General features: G+C 38.0%; 2 protein-coding genes across 2 annotated transcripts; both read right to left on the bottom strand.

Moving 5' to 3' along the window:
• Window positions 1–593: 593 nt before the first annotated feature.
• On the bottom strand, window positions 594–2,646 carry LOC141830849 (phenylalanine ammonia-lyase-like). Its single transcript, XM_074718294.1, is given in 2 exon segments — window positions 594–1,641; window positions 1,644–2,646. Coding segments are annotated over 2 exon segments (1,986 nt in total). The 5' UTR covers window positions 2,644–2,646; the 3' UTR covers window positions 594–655.
• Window positions 2,647–4,927: 2,281 nt separating this feature from the next.
• Window positions 4,928–12,738, bottom strand: LOC141831034 (putative E3 ubiquitin-protein ligase RF298). Its single transcript, XM_074718482.1, has 3 exons — window positions 12,654–12,738; window positions 10,055–12,089; window positions 4,928–5,667 (listed from the first exon to the last, which is right to left on the bottom strand). Exons 2-3 carry the CDS (start codon window positions 12,047–12,049, stop codon window positions 5,203–5,205), a joined length of 2,460 nt encoding a protein of 819 aa, XP_074574583.1. The 5' UTR covers window positions 12,050–12,089; window positions 12,654–12,738; the 3' UTR covers window positions 4,928–5,202.
• Between the last annotated feature and the right edge of the window lie 1,279 nt (window positions 12,739–14,017).

The following is a 14,017-nucleotide window of genomic DNA, read 5'->3' as shown; positions in this document are numbered from 1 at the left end:
GGCCAGGGATGTAGTAGATTCGTTTGTTAGGCCAATTGTTGGTTGTCTCATCCCCATGATCATAATTTCGAGTGGAGATTTAGAACTCCATTTGTTCATTTTGATTTATGAGAATGTGCTAATTGAGTTAGAATCATCCATTTGTTTGTAAACAAAAAAAAAGGCTTTTGAGTTGAGCCTTTTGTTATGGCAAAATTACGTTTATCTTGATGGTCGAACCACCATGATCATCTTGAGGAAATAAATCGATCCTACGATCTATCTGTAAGGTCGGTTTCTACATAAAATCTGTTGGTCATGATCATTTATGGAAGAGAGTATTGTCTTATACAATTATCTTAGGAATCTTTATCCTCTTTTATAATTTTACTACGTTATAATTAACTCAGTTATATCTCGCAGTACTATCTATGTCACTTTTTTATTTAAAATTGTCTATAATTATCTTTGGGGCAACGGTAGAGCATTGATGATTTGTTTTTAGAGCAGATAAAAAAAATTATAAAAATAAGAAATATATATATATATATATATTTATTAATAAAAATTTAATTATTAAATCAATAATTATAGACACAAACGTGTCCTTATTGACCTCTAGAAAGAGTACAAGCTCGCCTTCGACTTGAGCTCACCAGCAGCGGAAGCTACGGTACTAATCTGAGTTCGCCGGTGGCACTGCTGCCGCCGTCGGTGGCCCGCCACCCGCGGAGGGCGCTCCTCGCCACTCCCTTAAGCACTTGACGATCACCTTTCCGATCTTCTCCTCCTCCATCGCCTCATACACCTTCTCTATGTGCTCCCCCGGACTCACCTCCTCCCCCGTCAAAATCGCCGTTCCCAACTCCTCCCTCACGAACTCGTACACCGGCCACGTCCTCCTCCCTCTCCTCCTCCCGTCGGCTACCAGCTCCCTTCTCCCAAACCTCTCCCTTGCTCCGACGATGTCTTCTTTCAGCGCGCTGCTCGTCTCTTCCTCGAACTCCAGGATCGCCTCGAACGGAGACCGATCTCCCTCCTTCCCCTGACGCAGCGCCTTCTCCACCACCACCGCCCTCAGCTCCGGCAGCAACTTGCCGGAGGCGTCGTCGACGTAGGAGAACACAGAGCGCCTCTCGATCGCGCAGATCAGCTCTTCCTCGCAGAGCCCCTTCAGGGTTTTCCTCGCCGATCGCACCACCGCCTGCTCCACTGCCTCTCTTAAGCTCTCCCCCAATGCCCTCACGTCGATCGCTTGGCACAGTGCGACCATGTACGTCGCCATCATCAACTTCAAGATCTCCACCGCCTCCGCGCTCTTTCTCGCCGAGATGAGCCCCAAGGAGTTGACGTCTTGGTTGTGCTGCTCCGCGCTCTGCGCATGGGGCGTCACCGGGTTGGCCAGGTGCTGCAGCTCCGAGCAGTAGGCCGCCATCGCGATCTCCGCCCCTTTCAGGCCGTAGTCGAGGCTGGGGTCGGCACCGGCGCTCAGATTCGCCGGCAGACCGTTGTTGGTTTCGTCGCCGACGAGCTCAGTGAATTGGGCGAAAACGAGCTTTCCGATCGCGGCGAGCGCGATGCGGATGGTGTCCATGGAGACTCCGATGGGGGTTCCTTGGAAATTGCCACCGTAGAGGACAACGCCGCGGTCGACGTCGATGGTTCACCGATCACCTCGATTTGAGGTCCCAGCCACTGCGGCGAAGTCCGCAGCGCGTACCTGTCTTGCTTCAGCTTCGTCGGTCTTCCGAGCTCCGTCGCGCCGTCGAGCAAAAACCTCATGATCGCCGCCGACTCGATCTGCCCCGGATGCCCCTTCAGCTCGTGCGTCAGCGGGTCGGTGAACTCGGGGTTCCCCTGCATCGCCTCGCAGAACATCGCCGAGAGGATCACCGAGAGCAGGGCGAAGATGTTGGCGTCGTAACACACGGTGGCAGCCACGGCGGACCCGACGGCTGTGCCGTTGACGAGTGCGAGTCCCTCCTTCGCCATGAGGTCGAACGGTTCGCTGATTCCGACGCGCTTCAGCGCCTCCGCGGCGGTAATCTCGTCGCCTTCAAGGGTGACCACCCGCACGTTCTTCCGCCCTGTGAGCGCGCCGGCGATGTACGCGAGCGGGAGTAGGTCGCCGGAGGCGGTGATGGAGCCTCGCAGAGGAAGCTTGGGGATCAGGTTGCGGTCGATCAGCTTCGCGATGGCCTCCAGCAGCTCCCAGCGGATGCCGGAGTAGCCCTGCATCAGGGTGTTGGCCCGCACGAGCATGGAAGCCTTGGCATAGCCGGCAGGAAGGGACGACTCCTTGCCGATGACGCCGGCGTTGAGGAAGCGGATGAGTTCGGTCTGGAGGTCGGCGGTCCGCCTAGTGCGGCGGTGCGAAGCGGTGCCGAACCCAGCGGCGAGGCGCTCGGGGTTGTCGGCGACCCAGCAGGCGCTGCGGTCGACGCGACCACGCGCCGTGCCCGAGTCGAGGGCGACGCCGACGTCAGAGCGTCGGGCGACGGCGGAGACTTGGGCGACGGTGAGGTCAGTGCCCTTGAGTTCGAGGGTGGAGAGGGAGGAGAATTGGGTGATCATACGGTGGACCTCATCAAAAAAGTGCGCGCCGGAGATGGCTGGAACGAATCCGTCGGCGGGGATCGCCGGAGAAAAGAAGAGGGAGGCCATTAATTAACGCTTGCAAGGAGGGTTTTAATTAATCCGGTAGTGATTAATGAAGAGGACATGTATTTATAGGTAAGCCGTGGCCATGGCTGTAGTTGGTGAGATATCACTTTTCATGTCCTCCCTGTAGTTGGTGAGATATCAAATTTTAATTTAAAAAATACATAATTTTTTTCTAAAATATTTATCCCATTTAAAATTATTTATCTCATTCAAAAATTAAAACTTTATTATTCCTCAATTCATATTCTCTTCTTTCATCATATTTTCATTAATTTATCAAATAACTATACCGAACAATATTTAGTACCAAAATGAATGGATTTTTAAATCATTAAACTATTTCACTAGACGATTTGATAAATAATATTGTATCTTTAAATAGTGTGAAAATCAAATTCGAGTACCAATTCGGTATGCCTGTAGGAGCAAGATTAGGATGCAAGATTAATTACATTACATAGCAACCGAAAAGAATGATCGGTCTAAGTCCATTTTGGCTAGCCATAATCTATATTTATCTAGCCATGCAATTGGTCAACTCTCCTCTCCACAACATGTTGTTTAATTGGATTTGATTGTGAAAGTTTCAAACATTGATTCTTCTACAACCATGTGAAATAGATTCATTGAATAGTAGAAATTGGTTAGCCCTCTAAATCATGCTGTTTAATTGGATTTGATTGTGGAAGTTTCATATATATGATTAATTATGGTGGAAGATTATAATTTGGTTTTGTTTGGGGTGTTAGATTGGATTATAATGGAGAAGATTTGGTCAACAAGTTCCTTTTGAATATTAATCCCTCTTGTTGACCAAGTCACTAGCACATTAAAGTAACTTGTAACTTTCAATATCAATGTAGAAGTCATTGGCTTAGGTTTCAAACTCCATCTCATGAAGTAATTTATCTTAATATCAAATTTAAGATTTGATTGGAACAGTTGGGAGAGATGATTTTGATAATATTGATGGTACAAAAAACTTCAAATTTTAGTCAACATTTATCTACTACTTTTTGAGTAAAGTGAATTATGATCGAGAAAAGATTGTGTGATATGAATATAAAATATGTAAAAATTGATAGTTCTCAAGGTTGAAAAGATGGCGTTGTCCATAGATTAAGGTACATCGTCAAGGTCTAAAGTTCAACTAGAGAAAACTTTTTGTGAAGAGGACCTTCATACAAACACATGGGAAGACCCCTATATGCTAGCATAGGATCTATCGGTTGGTTATGAACACTTAAATTATATCTCCCCGAATCCTATAACTTCAAAGAGGATGAATGCGAGTTCAAACGAAGTACCCATTGTCGATAACAAACTAAAGCTTGACTATTTCAACATCGACTTGCTAGAGGTGAAGTCAATGTGCCAAAGCAAAAGAAGAGGGGCATCCAAGATAGACGGCTAGCATTATAAGAACAACATTAAGGACAAACTTCAACAAGATGATGAAGAGGATCTCTATTGCCATGCCATGAAGCACAAGCAATAAATCTTCAGAGGTAAATCTTTAGAAAACTAAGGTTTGATGAAGAACACTTATCTAGAGAGTGATAAGAGAGGAAGAGAAGGTTGCCACTACATCCCCCTTAAATTAGAAATAATAAGGAGAAACTTAGGCCTATAGCCTTTGGTACCAAGATGAGAAAGATACAACTACATTATTCAACTAAAAGAGAACAATCACAAATATGGAACATAAATCCTAATAATTAAATACCTTAGCTGAGTCTAGATCAATATGTTTTGACGGTGATATAAATATTAACTCCAATAAAAACAAAATGAATATAATCTAACACTCACAGAACTACTAACTTTAACACAAACAAAGCAAAGTTTTCATCAAACCAAAATTAAAATTCAAGATTGCAGTTTATCATGAATTGTAACAGCTACCTGCAGAAGACTTGGCTTTGTTTGTGTTAAATATTAACCCTTAACGTACTCCTTCAGACTTATATATACCGCTTACCTGCTTCTCAGCTCAAACTAATCCAAAAAAAATCAACCAGGCTTGGTACCTAAATCTTAAATACAACCAAAGGTAGTTCCTCAAATGGAAAAGCAATTCATTGCACTACCATCAAAGATCATAAAGTTTACACACTACCTGTAGAAGAGTGAAGGAAGGGTAAAGTAAAAGCAAATCATACAATCAACTTGGCAAAGAACTGAATGTATATAACAATGACAAATTAAAACTTGACAAAAGGCAGTAACAAAGCTATGCCAAACAATTTCATGACTAAAATGTGCCATGAAGCATGTATTCAATTTCCAAGTTCATTTATGACCATGTTCCTTTCTGTTCCACAATTTCCATGGCAATAGTAATCTGATATGAATTTATGTATTTATGAAACAAAATGAAAGATGTAATAGGATAAAAAGGAAGGGTAGGTCTGAATTCACACTTCAATGGTGTGTCTGATTGTTTAAGGTATCGATGGAAAGGAAAAAAAGGAATGGCCTCCATGTTCAGTATCAATCCTCACATTAAGCAGTTCAAACCGTTGTTTTAGACAAAAGAAGGTATCTGCAGAAGTAGCATTAGATAGAGCGAACATGTATCCTTCGATGAATGGGGGTCCTGCAAGAAGGGCAGTCCTTCAATCCTTGCTTCTCATGCAACTCATTGCATTTTTCACAAACAACTTGATGGGCGCAGGGAAGGAAAACAACGGACATTTCCTCAGTCAAGCACATTACGCACTCTTTATCACGCTGTACTTCGTTTTCTGATACCTGTGAATCAAATATTTCAATATTAGAATGGGCATTCATGTTCCAACTGAGTACTGGAACTTTTGTATGGCTATCCATCCTCATTTTTGAAATCTGTTCTTGAAGTCTCCTGATCTCATCTTTGTGTCTTTGTAAATCACTTTCTGCCTTTAATGCCAAGGCAGCTTCCTCCAATTTGGATGAAGCTTCTATTTGTTCACTTTCCTTCCTTTCTGCAGCAACCAACAAGAGGGCATCTTGTTTTGCCTTGTCTTCAATTTTCCACCTATCCTGTTACGTTTGTCTCCCAGTGAATCATTTGTATTAAAAAAAATCAATATGACCACATTTTATAAAGCAAAATATGGCGTAGAAATTGTATTATAGAAACAATTATGGAACCAAGATATAAGACAAATGTAAAGAAAAAAAGTTGAACTGCTAGAGGTATCAAGCATCTAAAAGTTTCTTTGTTCTGGTTCTTCTTCGATGCCTAAAATATAAATTCCCTTGCTAGATTATTTCATTGTTAGTTAAAAGTATATCCAGAAAATACATCTGTACTTAAACGCACAAAAAAAAATTAAAACATGCTAATTTAAAAGAATTTCACAAAGTAATGCGAATTCTTTTCATAATTACCATTGCCTTTGATGCAAGGTTTTAATAGTTCACTGATTCTAGGATTCCACAATTACAATATAATGTTACAATTTGTTGACAAATAAAAGCCTACTTCTGTAAATAACACACACCATTGACATAGCGAAATGTGTGGTTTTAGGAAGCGGCTGCTTAGACATTTATAGCTGGGGACTACATTGAATGTAGCATTAGGGGGTCAAAATGGCTAGGGTCGGGAAAGTTCTCGACCAAAATGTGACCCAAACCAAGATTCTTGGATCAAGGCAAATTGACCCAAAAATATCTCCAAAACCAAGTACAGTGGATTCAATCTAATCCCAAGTCATGCCAAGTCAATTTGGCTCAATTATCAGATTTTAGATCATATCAAGGACTTACTGATATTAATACAAAAACTTATTTCATACAACAAAATTAAATTATAATATTATAAATAAAAATTCAAAATCTGAAGTTACCAAAAGACATACTTAATGTCTTAGAATTATATATCTACATATACCATAACAGTCCTACAAGTTCATTACTATTAATGTCATTACAATCTCTCTGTACGTACAAATTTCAGAGAGTAAATTACTACTATAAATTAGAGACAGGGATGACTAATGGACATTTTTACTATATATGTAATTATGTAATTAAATTTTGATTGGAGTTATATCTATGTCAAATTAACTTTGCATCTTGTGGTTCTTCTCATTGACCACTTCTATAACATAAACTAGTTTTCCTTGATAAATGACTTCAACGCCAGTTATAAATATATCCAGAATAATATATATCTGTATGTAAGCACACATGGAATTTAAAAACATGCCAATTAAGAAGATCTTGCCCGATAAGAGATGTGAATTCTTATAATTATCGTTGTTTTAAAGGCAAGTTTTTAGTAGTTATATGATTCTAGGATTTCGGAATTATTCTATTACGATTTGTTCACAAGTAAAGCATACTTCTGTTGATGTAACATACCATTCAACAATGACATAACCAAATGTGTGGCTTTAGAAAGCAGTCCATTGACATTTACGGTATGGGTCGCGATGTAAGTTTATTCAATCAAGAAAATTTTGACCTGAAATGTCAAAACCTTATCTAAAACCAAGCATGTTAGGTTCCACCCAACCTGAATCAGGTCAGATCTATTATCAGATTTTAGAATGAGGTCAGAAGGCCAGACTATGAACATATTAATGGAAATAGAAAACCTATTTCATAGAACAAAAAATAAAATTCCAATGTTCTAAGTTAAAAATCCATAACTAAAAAAACCAAAAGACATTTAACACCATGCCATTATATATCAACATGTGACATATAAACATATATATTGTACAAGGTAGTTCAAGATTCAAAGCATACAATTTTTTAATTTTTTTTAATGGTACCCTTTCGTTAATATTAATGCTATTACTAATTTCAATTAATCTACACATTACATGGAGCAAATAATAACTATTAATTAGCAACAAGGATATCTAATGGTATATATATAATTAAATTTTTAGTAAATTATATCTACAAGTCGAGTTAATTGGTATATTGAATTAGATATATCCATATCTGAAGTCCAAAGCATATTACATTTCTAACTATGAACTCGCCCAAAACCAACATAATCCAAAATTTTTAGTCAGATTAAGCTGGGGTCAGGTCAAATCAATTTGATTGGGGTTTTTGCTCACCCACATGTAGCATGCACAATTGGCTTCAATTTGCCCATATATAATGATCAACAGCTTGTTAATTTACTTTTTTATACATGTGTGAAGCAATTTTCATCAATGTAAATAATTTATAATTTTTTTTCTTAAGATGGATTTCATTATGCTATGAAGTAGGTTGACCACATAATAAGTGTCATACACCTTTTAAACCCATGGCTAAATGATAATTTGAGTTGTGTCATTATGGTGCATAACGGTTAGCTGCTCGAAGTTGTTGCTTCATCAAGAATTCAATGAATGTACTCCTTTTCCACTAGGCATGGTTAGAGGAAGTCTTTTATTCAAGATAAAGATTATAAAGGGAAAATGGCAATGATGGTCAAGCAGAGGTGATGTGCCTTCTATGAATAGTAACTTTTGAAAAGAGAAGAAGCCAATAGGATAAAAATGTAGGCCTTATTTTCTTGGAAATACGACAAATTTGAAGTGTATTGAAAAGATGGAAAATTAACGAGGGATGAAGAAAAATTATCCTTCGAATTATCTCCTTATCGATGGAAATGAAAGAAGATGAATCACTTTCTAATAAAAGATAGCCCGATGCACAAAACTCATGCCAATACAGGTCACAGGGAAGGATTTATTATCCGCAGCCTTATCCTGTATTATAAGAGGCTATTTTTGTGACTCGAACTCGTGACCACCAGGTTACACGACTTTACCGTTGCGCCAAGATTCCCCTTCGTAAATCACTTTTTAATAATAATAAAAAAAGTTACTAGCTTTCCGTTTGATTTTGGAATGATGAGTTAAAATGAAGATGATGAATCACTTTTTAGTAATAAAAAGGAGTTGTTAGCTTCCATCTAATTTAGGATGGATGAATTACATAGGATGCATGTTTAAATTTAACTTTACAAATATTTATCTTCTCTCTTTATTCATGAAAGGAAACAATAGATATAGGATTGATCAACTCATTGTTCGCTCCCAATCCATTCTTTATCTTTTCAAGGAAATAGATGCTTAAGGTAAGTTTAACAAAGAATAAACTTACTCTTTGTTAGTAAAATAATTAACCAATGCAATGCCATATATGATATAACCACATTGTTAATTAATATAAACACGTGCAAATACATGCATGGATGTGGACGGTGTTGGTTCATATATAATCTTGTATGGTAAATATGTTTTGATTAGCTTGATGGCATGCATTTTTTTCATATGTGAAGTAATTATTATCCATACAAATAATTTATAGAATATTTTAATACAAACCACATATGCGACAACATACCGCCTATTCCCTAATAAGGAGTTGACTTCATACCGCTTGCGTATTCTTTTTTAAAACCTTCGTTATATGAGTATTTGAGTCAGGTCATTGTGGTGGCCAATGGTTAGCCACTCAATGTTGCATAGCCATCTGTTGTGATTAGAGGAAGATCCTTATATTCAAGGAGAAATTAAAGAGGTAAGACGATGAATGAGTGTCAAGAGGTGTTGCCATGTGCCCACTAAGTTGTGACTTTTGAAAAGGAGAGACCAATAGGACTACAAATTTAAGGTGATTTTAATAAAGAATAAAATTCTCCAAACAATATAACCAATATAATAAGATAGATACATGTTAATTCCTTATATTTCATTTTTTGAATTTCCATTTTTTCTTTAATTTTCTATTTATTTAAAGGGAAGAAATTATGAGAAATGAAATGGTTTAATAGAAAAGAAATTTATAGAAATTGTATGTTTGTTTTTACTCTATTACAGTATTATATTTATCTTGCTGACTTTGATGGAATTGAATTTGAAGGGAGAGAAATACCCTCACTTTTTGGATGTGTTAATTTCGTTTCTGAATATTTCTGCCTGATTTGGGAGGAAATGGATGGAATTAAATTCCATTCTCTTATCTATTTCCATCCAAGTAAAGACACTATAAAAAAGCTTGATGCGATCATTGATCCCACAATATAAACAAGCTAAGTCTCTATCATTTGAATCTCAGAATAGTCCACAGGAGCGGAAAAATACACAGAAGCACACATTGTGTAGGATCAAATCAACTTACCATACCCTAATGCTATTAGTCACCGCTGATGTTATGCCGGGTAATTCTAGTTTACATTTACATCAGTATATTACCCATATATCATACTAATTTATATTTGACAAAGATTATCCAGTAATTGTTAGGCTGTTCCTTAATCAATATTCAAAAAAATGAAGAGCATCTCAAACAAAAATGGGAAAGAATATCGAGTAGTGTTTGTCTGAAACAGATTCAAAAAACATGCAAGACAGAAAACAAGAAAAATAATGAGACAGTTAAGTTTTGTAAACTTAATTGACATTACCTCACTTTGGCCATGGCGCTCTTTAGCTTCTTCCAACTCCCGGTTGAGATGCAAGAACTTGTGCTTTTCAGCAGCAAGCTCCTCAGCAAGTGTTTGCTTTTCTCTTTCCCAAGACTGTATCTTCTTAAGTGTCATAATTTCCCTCATTGTTGCATCTTGACAATTAGTTGCTAATTTAGCAGCATGTTCTTTAGAAACTACCAATTGTCGCCCCAGTTTGTTGTTCTCATCTTTAAGCCTCTCCATAGTAGCATTTGACATTTCATATTGAGCGCAGGCTTTTGACCATGCATACTCTGTCTCTGCAACCTTCTTCATCATACTAACTTCTAGTGTCTCTCTTTCTTTAAGGAGACGAGCTGCTTCATCTTTTTCTCGTCTCAGAATTTGAAGCTCCACCTTTTCCTTGTTGAGCCTACGTGCAGCCTGCATCACCTTTTCTTGTGCCCACTCTGTCCAATCATGCAGTTGACTCTTCAACTCTTCAACATGAGAGACTAATTTAAGCAGTATTTCATCTTTGGCAATCAAAGATTTCCAATTCGGAGTATCCTGTTTGTAAACAAAACTAGAAACACAATTGCTCTTTGTTGCATTAGAACTGCCATTCGTTCCAGTAGTAAGATCTTGACATATATCACTAGTAAGTGATAAGGGAGCATCAGGGCTTGTTGAAGGTGCAGAATGGTTCTTACTAGCTTTGTTCAGGCCAGATGATGTAGTATTAGATGAACCAGCAGTAAAAGAGAAGTTCTGGGTTGCAATTGAGTCTGAAGCAGTTAGTTCAACTATTTTATCTAATTTTGATGGAAAGGGATTGGGATCAATGTTTATGGAACCTGTACCTGGCTGACATTTTTTGTTTAATAATAGGTTCGTGAAGTTTCTAGTTTTAGTTACTCTTGAACCTGACCTATAACCATGAACTCGACTATTCCTTTCTAAGTGGTTTGACCTGTAGCGACTCCTAGAACTACTGGAAAACGATTTTTTAATTCCAGCAGGCTTTACACTTTGAAGAGAAGGACTAGGTGAACTATAAGAGAAGAGATTCTTCTCTAGAGATGTAAATGGAGATACAAGATTCTCCTTCAAAGGTAATGGACCATGCACACTGTCTGATGCATATAATTGAGAAGGCAAACTGGAGATGCTACCCAAACTCAAGGCTTCAGTTTTCAAGGAAGTTTGGGGATAGAATAATGAAGGGTTTAACTTATCGGAAGCAACATTGGACTCAGACATAACAGAAGTAGAATTATAGGAATTACAACCAGAGATTGATTGAGAAGCAGAATAACCTGAAACATCTTTACATTTTGAACTGCAGAAAGGATAGATCTCATTTGGGCATTCATGGGAAAGATTCATATCACACATCAACAAGCACCACATTGCATCTCCTCTACTAAAGAAAGGCTGCATTTCTTTTAGCAGGTCAATCAGGTCCTCCAACAAGCTCTTCTCCAACTCCTTAAACTGCTCAGATGCATTATCTCTTTCAGAAACATCCACTGCTTTCCCACTTGCTAGGAACTCCAAAGCATGTTCTGCGATACCCACAACAGGGTTATCACGACAAGCGCGACGACCAACAGCTAATATAGCATTAGTTGCAATGCTCTCTTTATATCCATAAGAAGTGACCTTTTTTATTGCATTCTTGTATGATGTGTCCAAATTACTCAGAAGAAGCTCCTCAAGTTGTGTTTCTGTCATGCCACTCCAGTCGGCTTCTCTACCATCTTCCACCTCCAATGCTTTTTTGAGACTAAGAGTAATAACTCTACATGCATTACATGAATTTACATGTGCCTCAAAATCTTCAAATGGCTCGGATGGAAATGGGTCATAGTCCTGGGGTGGACTTTCCTTCAGAGAAGGACCAGGTATGTCTAGGATCGGGGTATCTGCTAGAAATTTTCTCTTATTCCTGCTACACTTGTCTGGAGAGGATATAGTGGGCGACAGCAGACTATCATTTGCAGCAACCATTCTTGTCTATCTAGTTGCAAGTAGTGGAACAGATTCGAACCTATATATCAAGAAGATTACACAATTGAATAACCCCGGCCCCTGATATCTTGAATTAAACAAAGAGGTATCTTCAGGGAAAATGCAAGCACGATATGACAGACGGACCGTCATTTTTCAGCCATAGCAATCGAAAAAATAAGGTAGCATTCATGGTTTCTCTATTCATTACAATGTGAAGCAACTCAGACTACCCCAAAAAATTAGTGAACGAAATATCATAGAAAAGTGGAAATTGAGGCACTTACTTTAACAATTTCCTTCGTCAACCATCAGTTCTACCGGAAAAACCAATAAACAAACCAACAGAGAACAAAAGAACGATTTTTATTGAGCGAGCACCAAAAACCGTTTTCCGAAGAAAAAAAACGCAGCTTCTACCGAGAAAACACATCAGTCTTGCTAAATCCGCACACAGTGCTCGTGCGATCAAAAATTTCACATAGAATCGGGAAACGTTCGATCAGAAAGAGGTTTGAATCGATCGGTTGAAACGCCGTGTAAGACGAGGCTGGCGACAAAGCAATCCACTGCATGGAGCGGCGAGAGAAGGATCGGAGATTACCAGGCCGTATGTAGGTCGGTTAAGACCGATCGGAAGATCGATCGGCGATGGTGACGGGGCGGATTGGGTCGCGGCACAGGGAGGGGAGGGCCTTGGGAGAAGAACGCCTGCTTGACTGCCTCTGTCAATTTTTGGCTTTGGGGCTCGCTCGCAGAATTAGGAAGGTATTTATATCCTGCGGTATTTTAACCTCACAAATTAACCATGGTTAACTACTTGCTAAAAATGTTCCATTTCTCCCCAAACACACACTCGAGGTGTCAACTCGCGTGAGCTTGATCGAGACTCAACTTAACTCGACTCAACTTAACTCGAGTTATAATTCTCTCAAATTTAATATTTTTAAACATTAAAAATTTAAAATATATTTAAAAAATACTAATAAATTATATATAAAAAAGGGTATGCGAAAATTTGAAAAATAGGGGGAAAAGATTACATAAGAAAGTGGTTAATAATTTCTATAAAGTCTAGAAGACCTTATGGATGAGCTAGACCTTCTATGGTAATAAAATCAATTCAATTTGCTTAAAATATTATTTTTTTATTTGGATAAATATTAAATGTTTTTTTATTTGGATTTGATAATAATATTATATATGATAAAATAATCCAATAGCTTGTCTTAAAAAGATTGATTAGGGAGACTCGTTTCGAAATAATTGGTTGAAATATAAATTATTTTAATTTATTTGATTCGATTTGATTTTAAATTTTAGAATCAATATCAATTCACTATTATGTTGTTAACAGTTTGATATAAGCAGTAGTATTTAAAAGTAAAATTTTGGATCAACTATTACTGGATTCAATTGACCAATATAAATCAACTAATATGGAACAAGAAAATGATATTTGACATGAAAAATTCAACATGAATGGAATATGACACTCACAACTACATGCAGTAGGTCTCACTGCATGTCAATGAAACCAACTGTCAATGTGAGTATCATGCTGTATTCATGTTGAGATTTTTCATGCTAAATATCATTTTCCTATGGAATATCAATGGACGTAATAAAAATTTTGTTAATTTTGTAAATTCATCGAATTATTCAATTTTATATTTATTTGATTTGTTTGATTTTAATTGTAAAATTGTTCGATTTGTTAAAAATGTTTAATTTATTTGATTCGATTAATTCAATTTTAAATATATTATTCACCAAAAAACTAAGACAAGAAGCGTGGACGTATTCGCCCTCAGATAAGCTAATCAAGTGGTCTGGATAGAGAAGCTTAACTTAATGAAGGAAGAAGAGGACTTGAGCCTTTTACAATATGGAGCAGTATCGAATCCGAGTCTGTAGAGCCTACTGATATGACAAATCTCGAATGATCTGACATGGTAAAAAGAGGTT

The sequence above is a fragment of the Curcuma longa genome, chromosome 6, assembly GCF_044706935.1.
Source record: "Curcuma longa cultivar G26 ecotype Majalengka, Jawa Barat chromosome 6, ITB_CL_G26_1.1, whole genome shotgun sequence".
NCBI lineage: Eukaryota > Viridiplantae > Streptophyta > Magnoliopsida > Zingiberales > Zingiberaceae > Curcuma > Curcuma longa.
The sequence above is the reverse complement of the archived record's forward strand: the minus strand, read 5'-3'. Positions and strand labels throughout refer to the sequence as shown.

What these genes read in the sequence shown, in the direction of transcription:
- LOC141831034 (XM_074718482.1), bottom strand. Translation starts at nt 12,049, where the DNA reads ATGGTTGCTGCAAATGATAGTCTGCTGTCGCCCACTATATCCTCTCCA. An exon ending in AGCGCCATGGCCAAAGTGAG is followed by an intron (nt 5,668 to 10,054) that starts GTAATGTCAATT and finishes CAAACGTAACAG; the next exon opens with GATAGGTGGAAAATTGAAGA.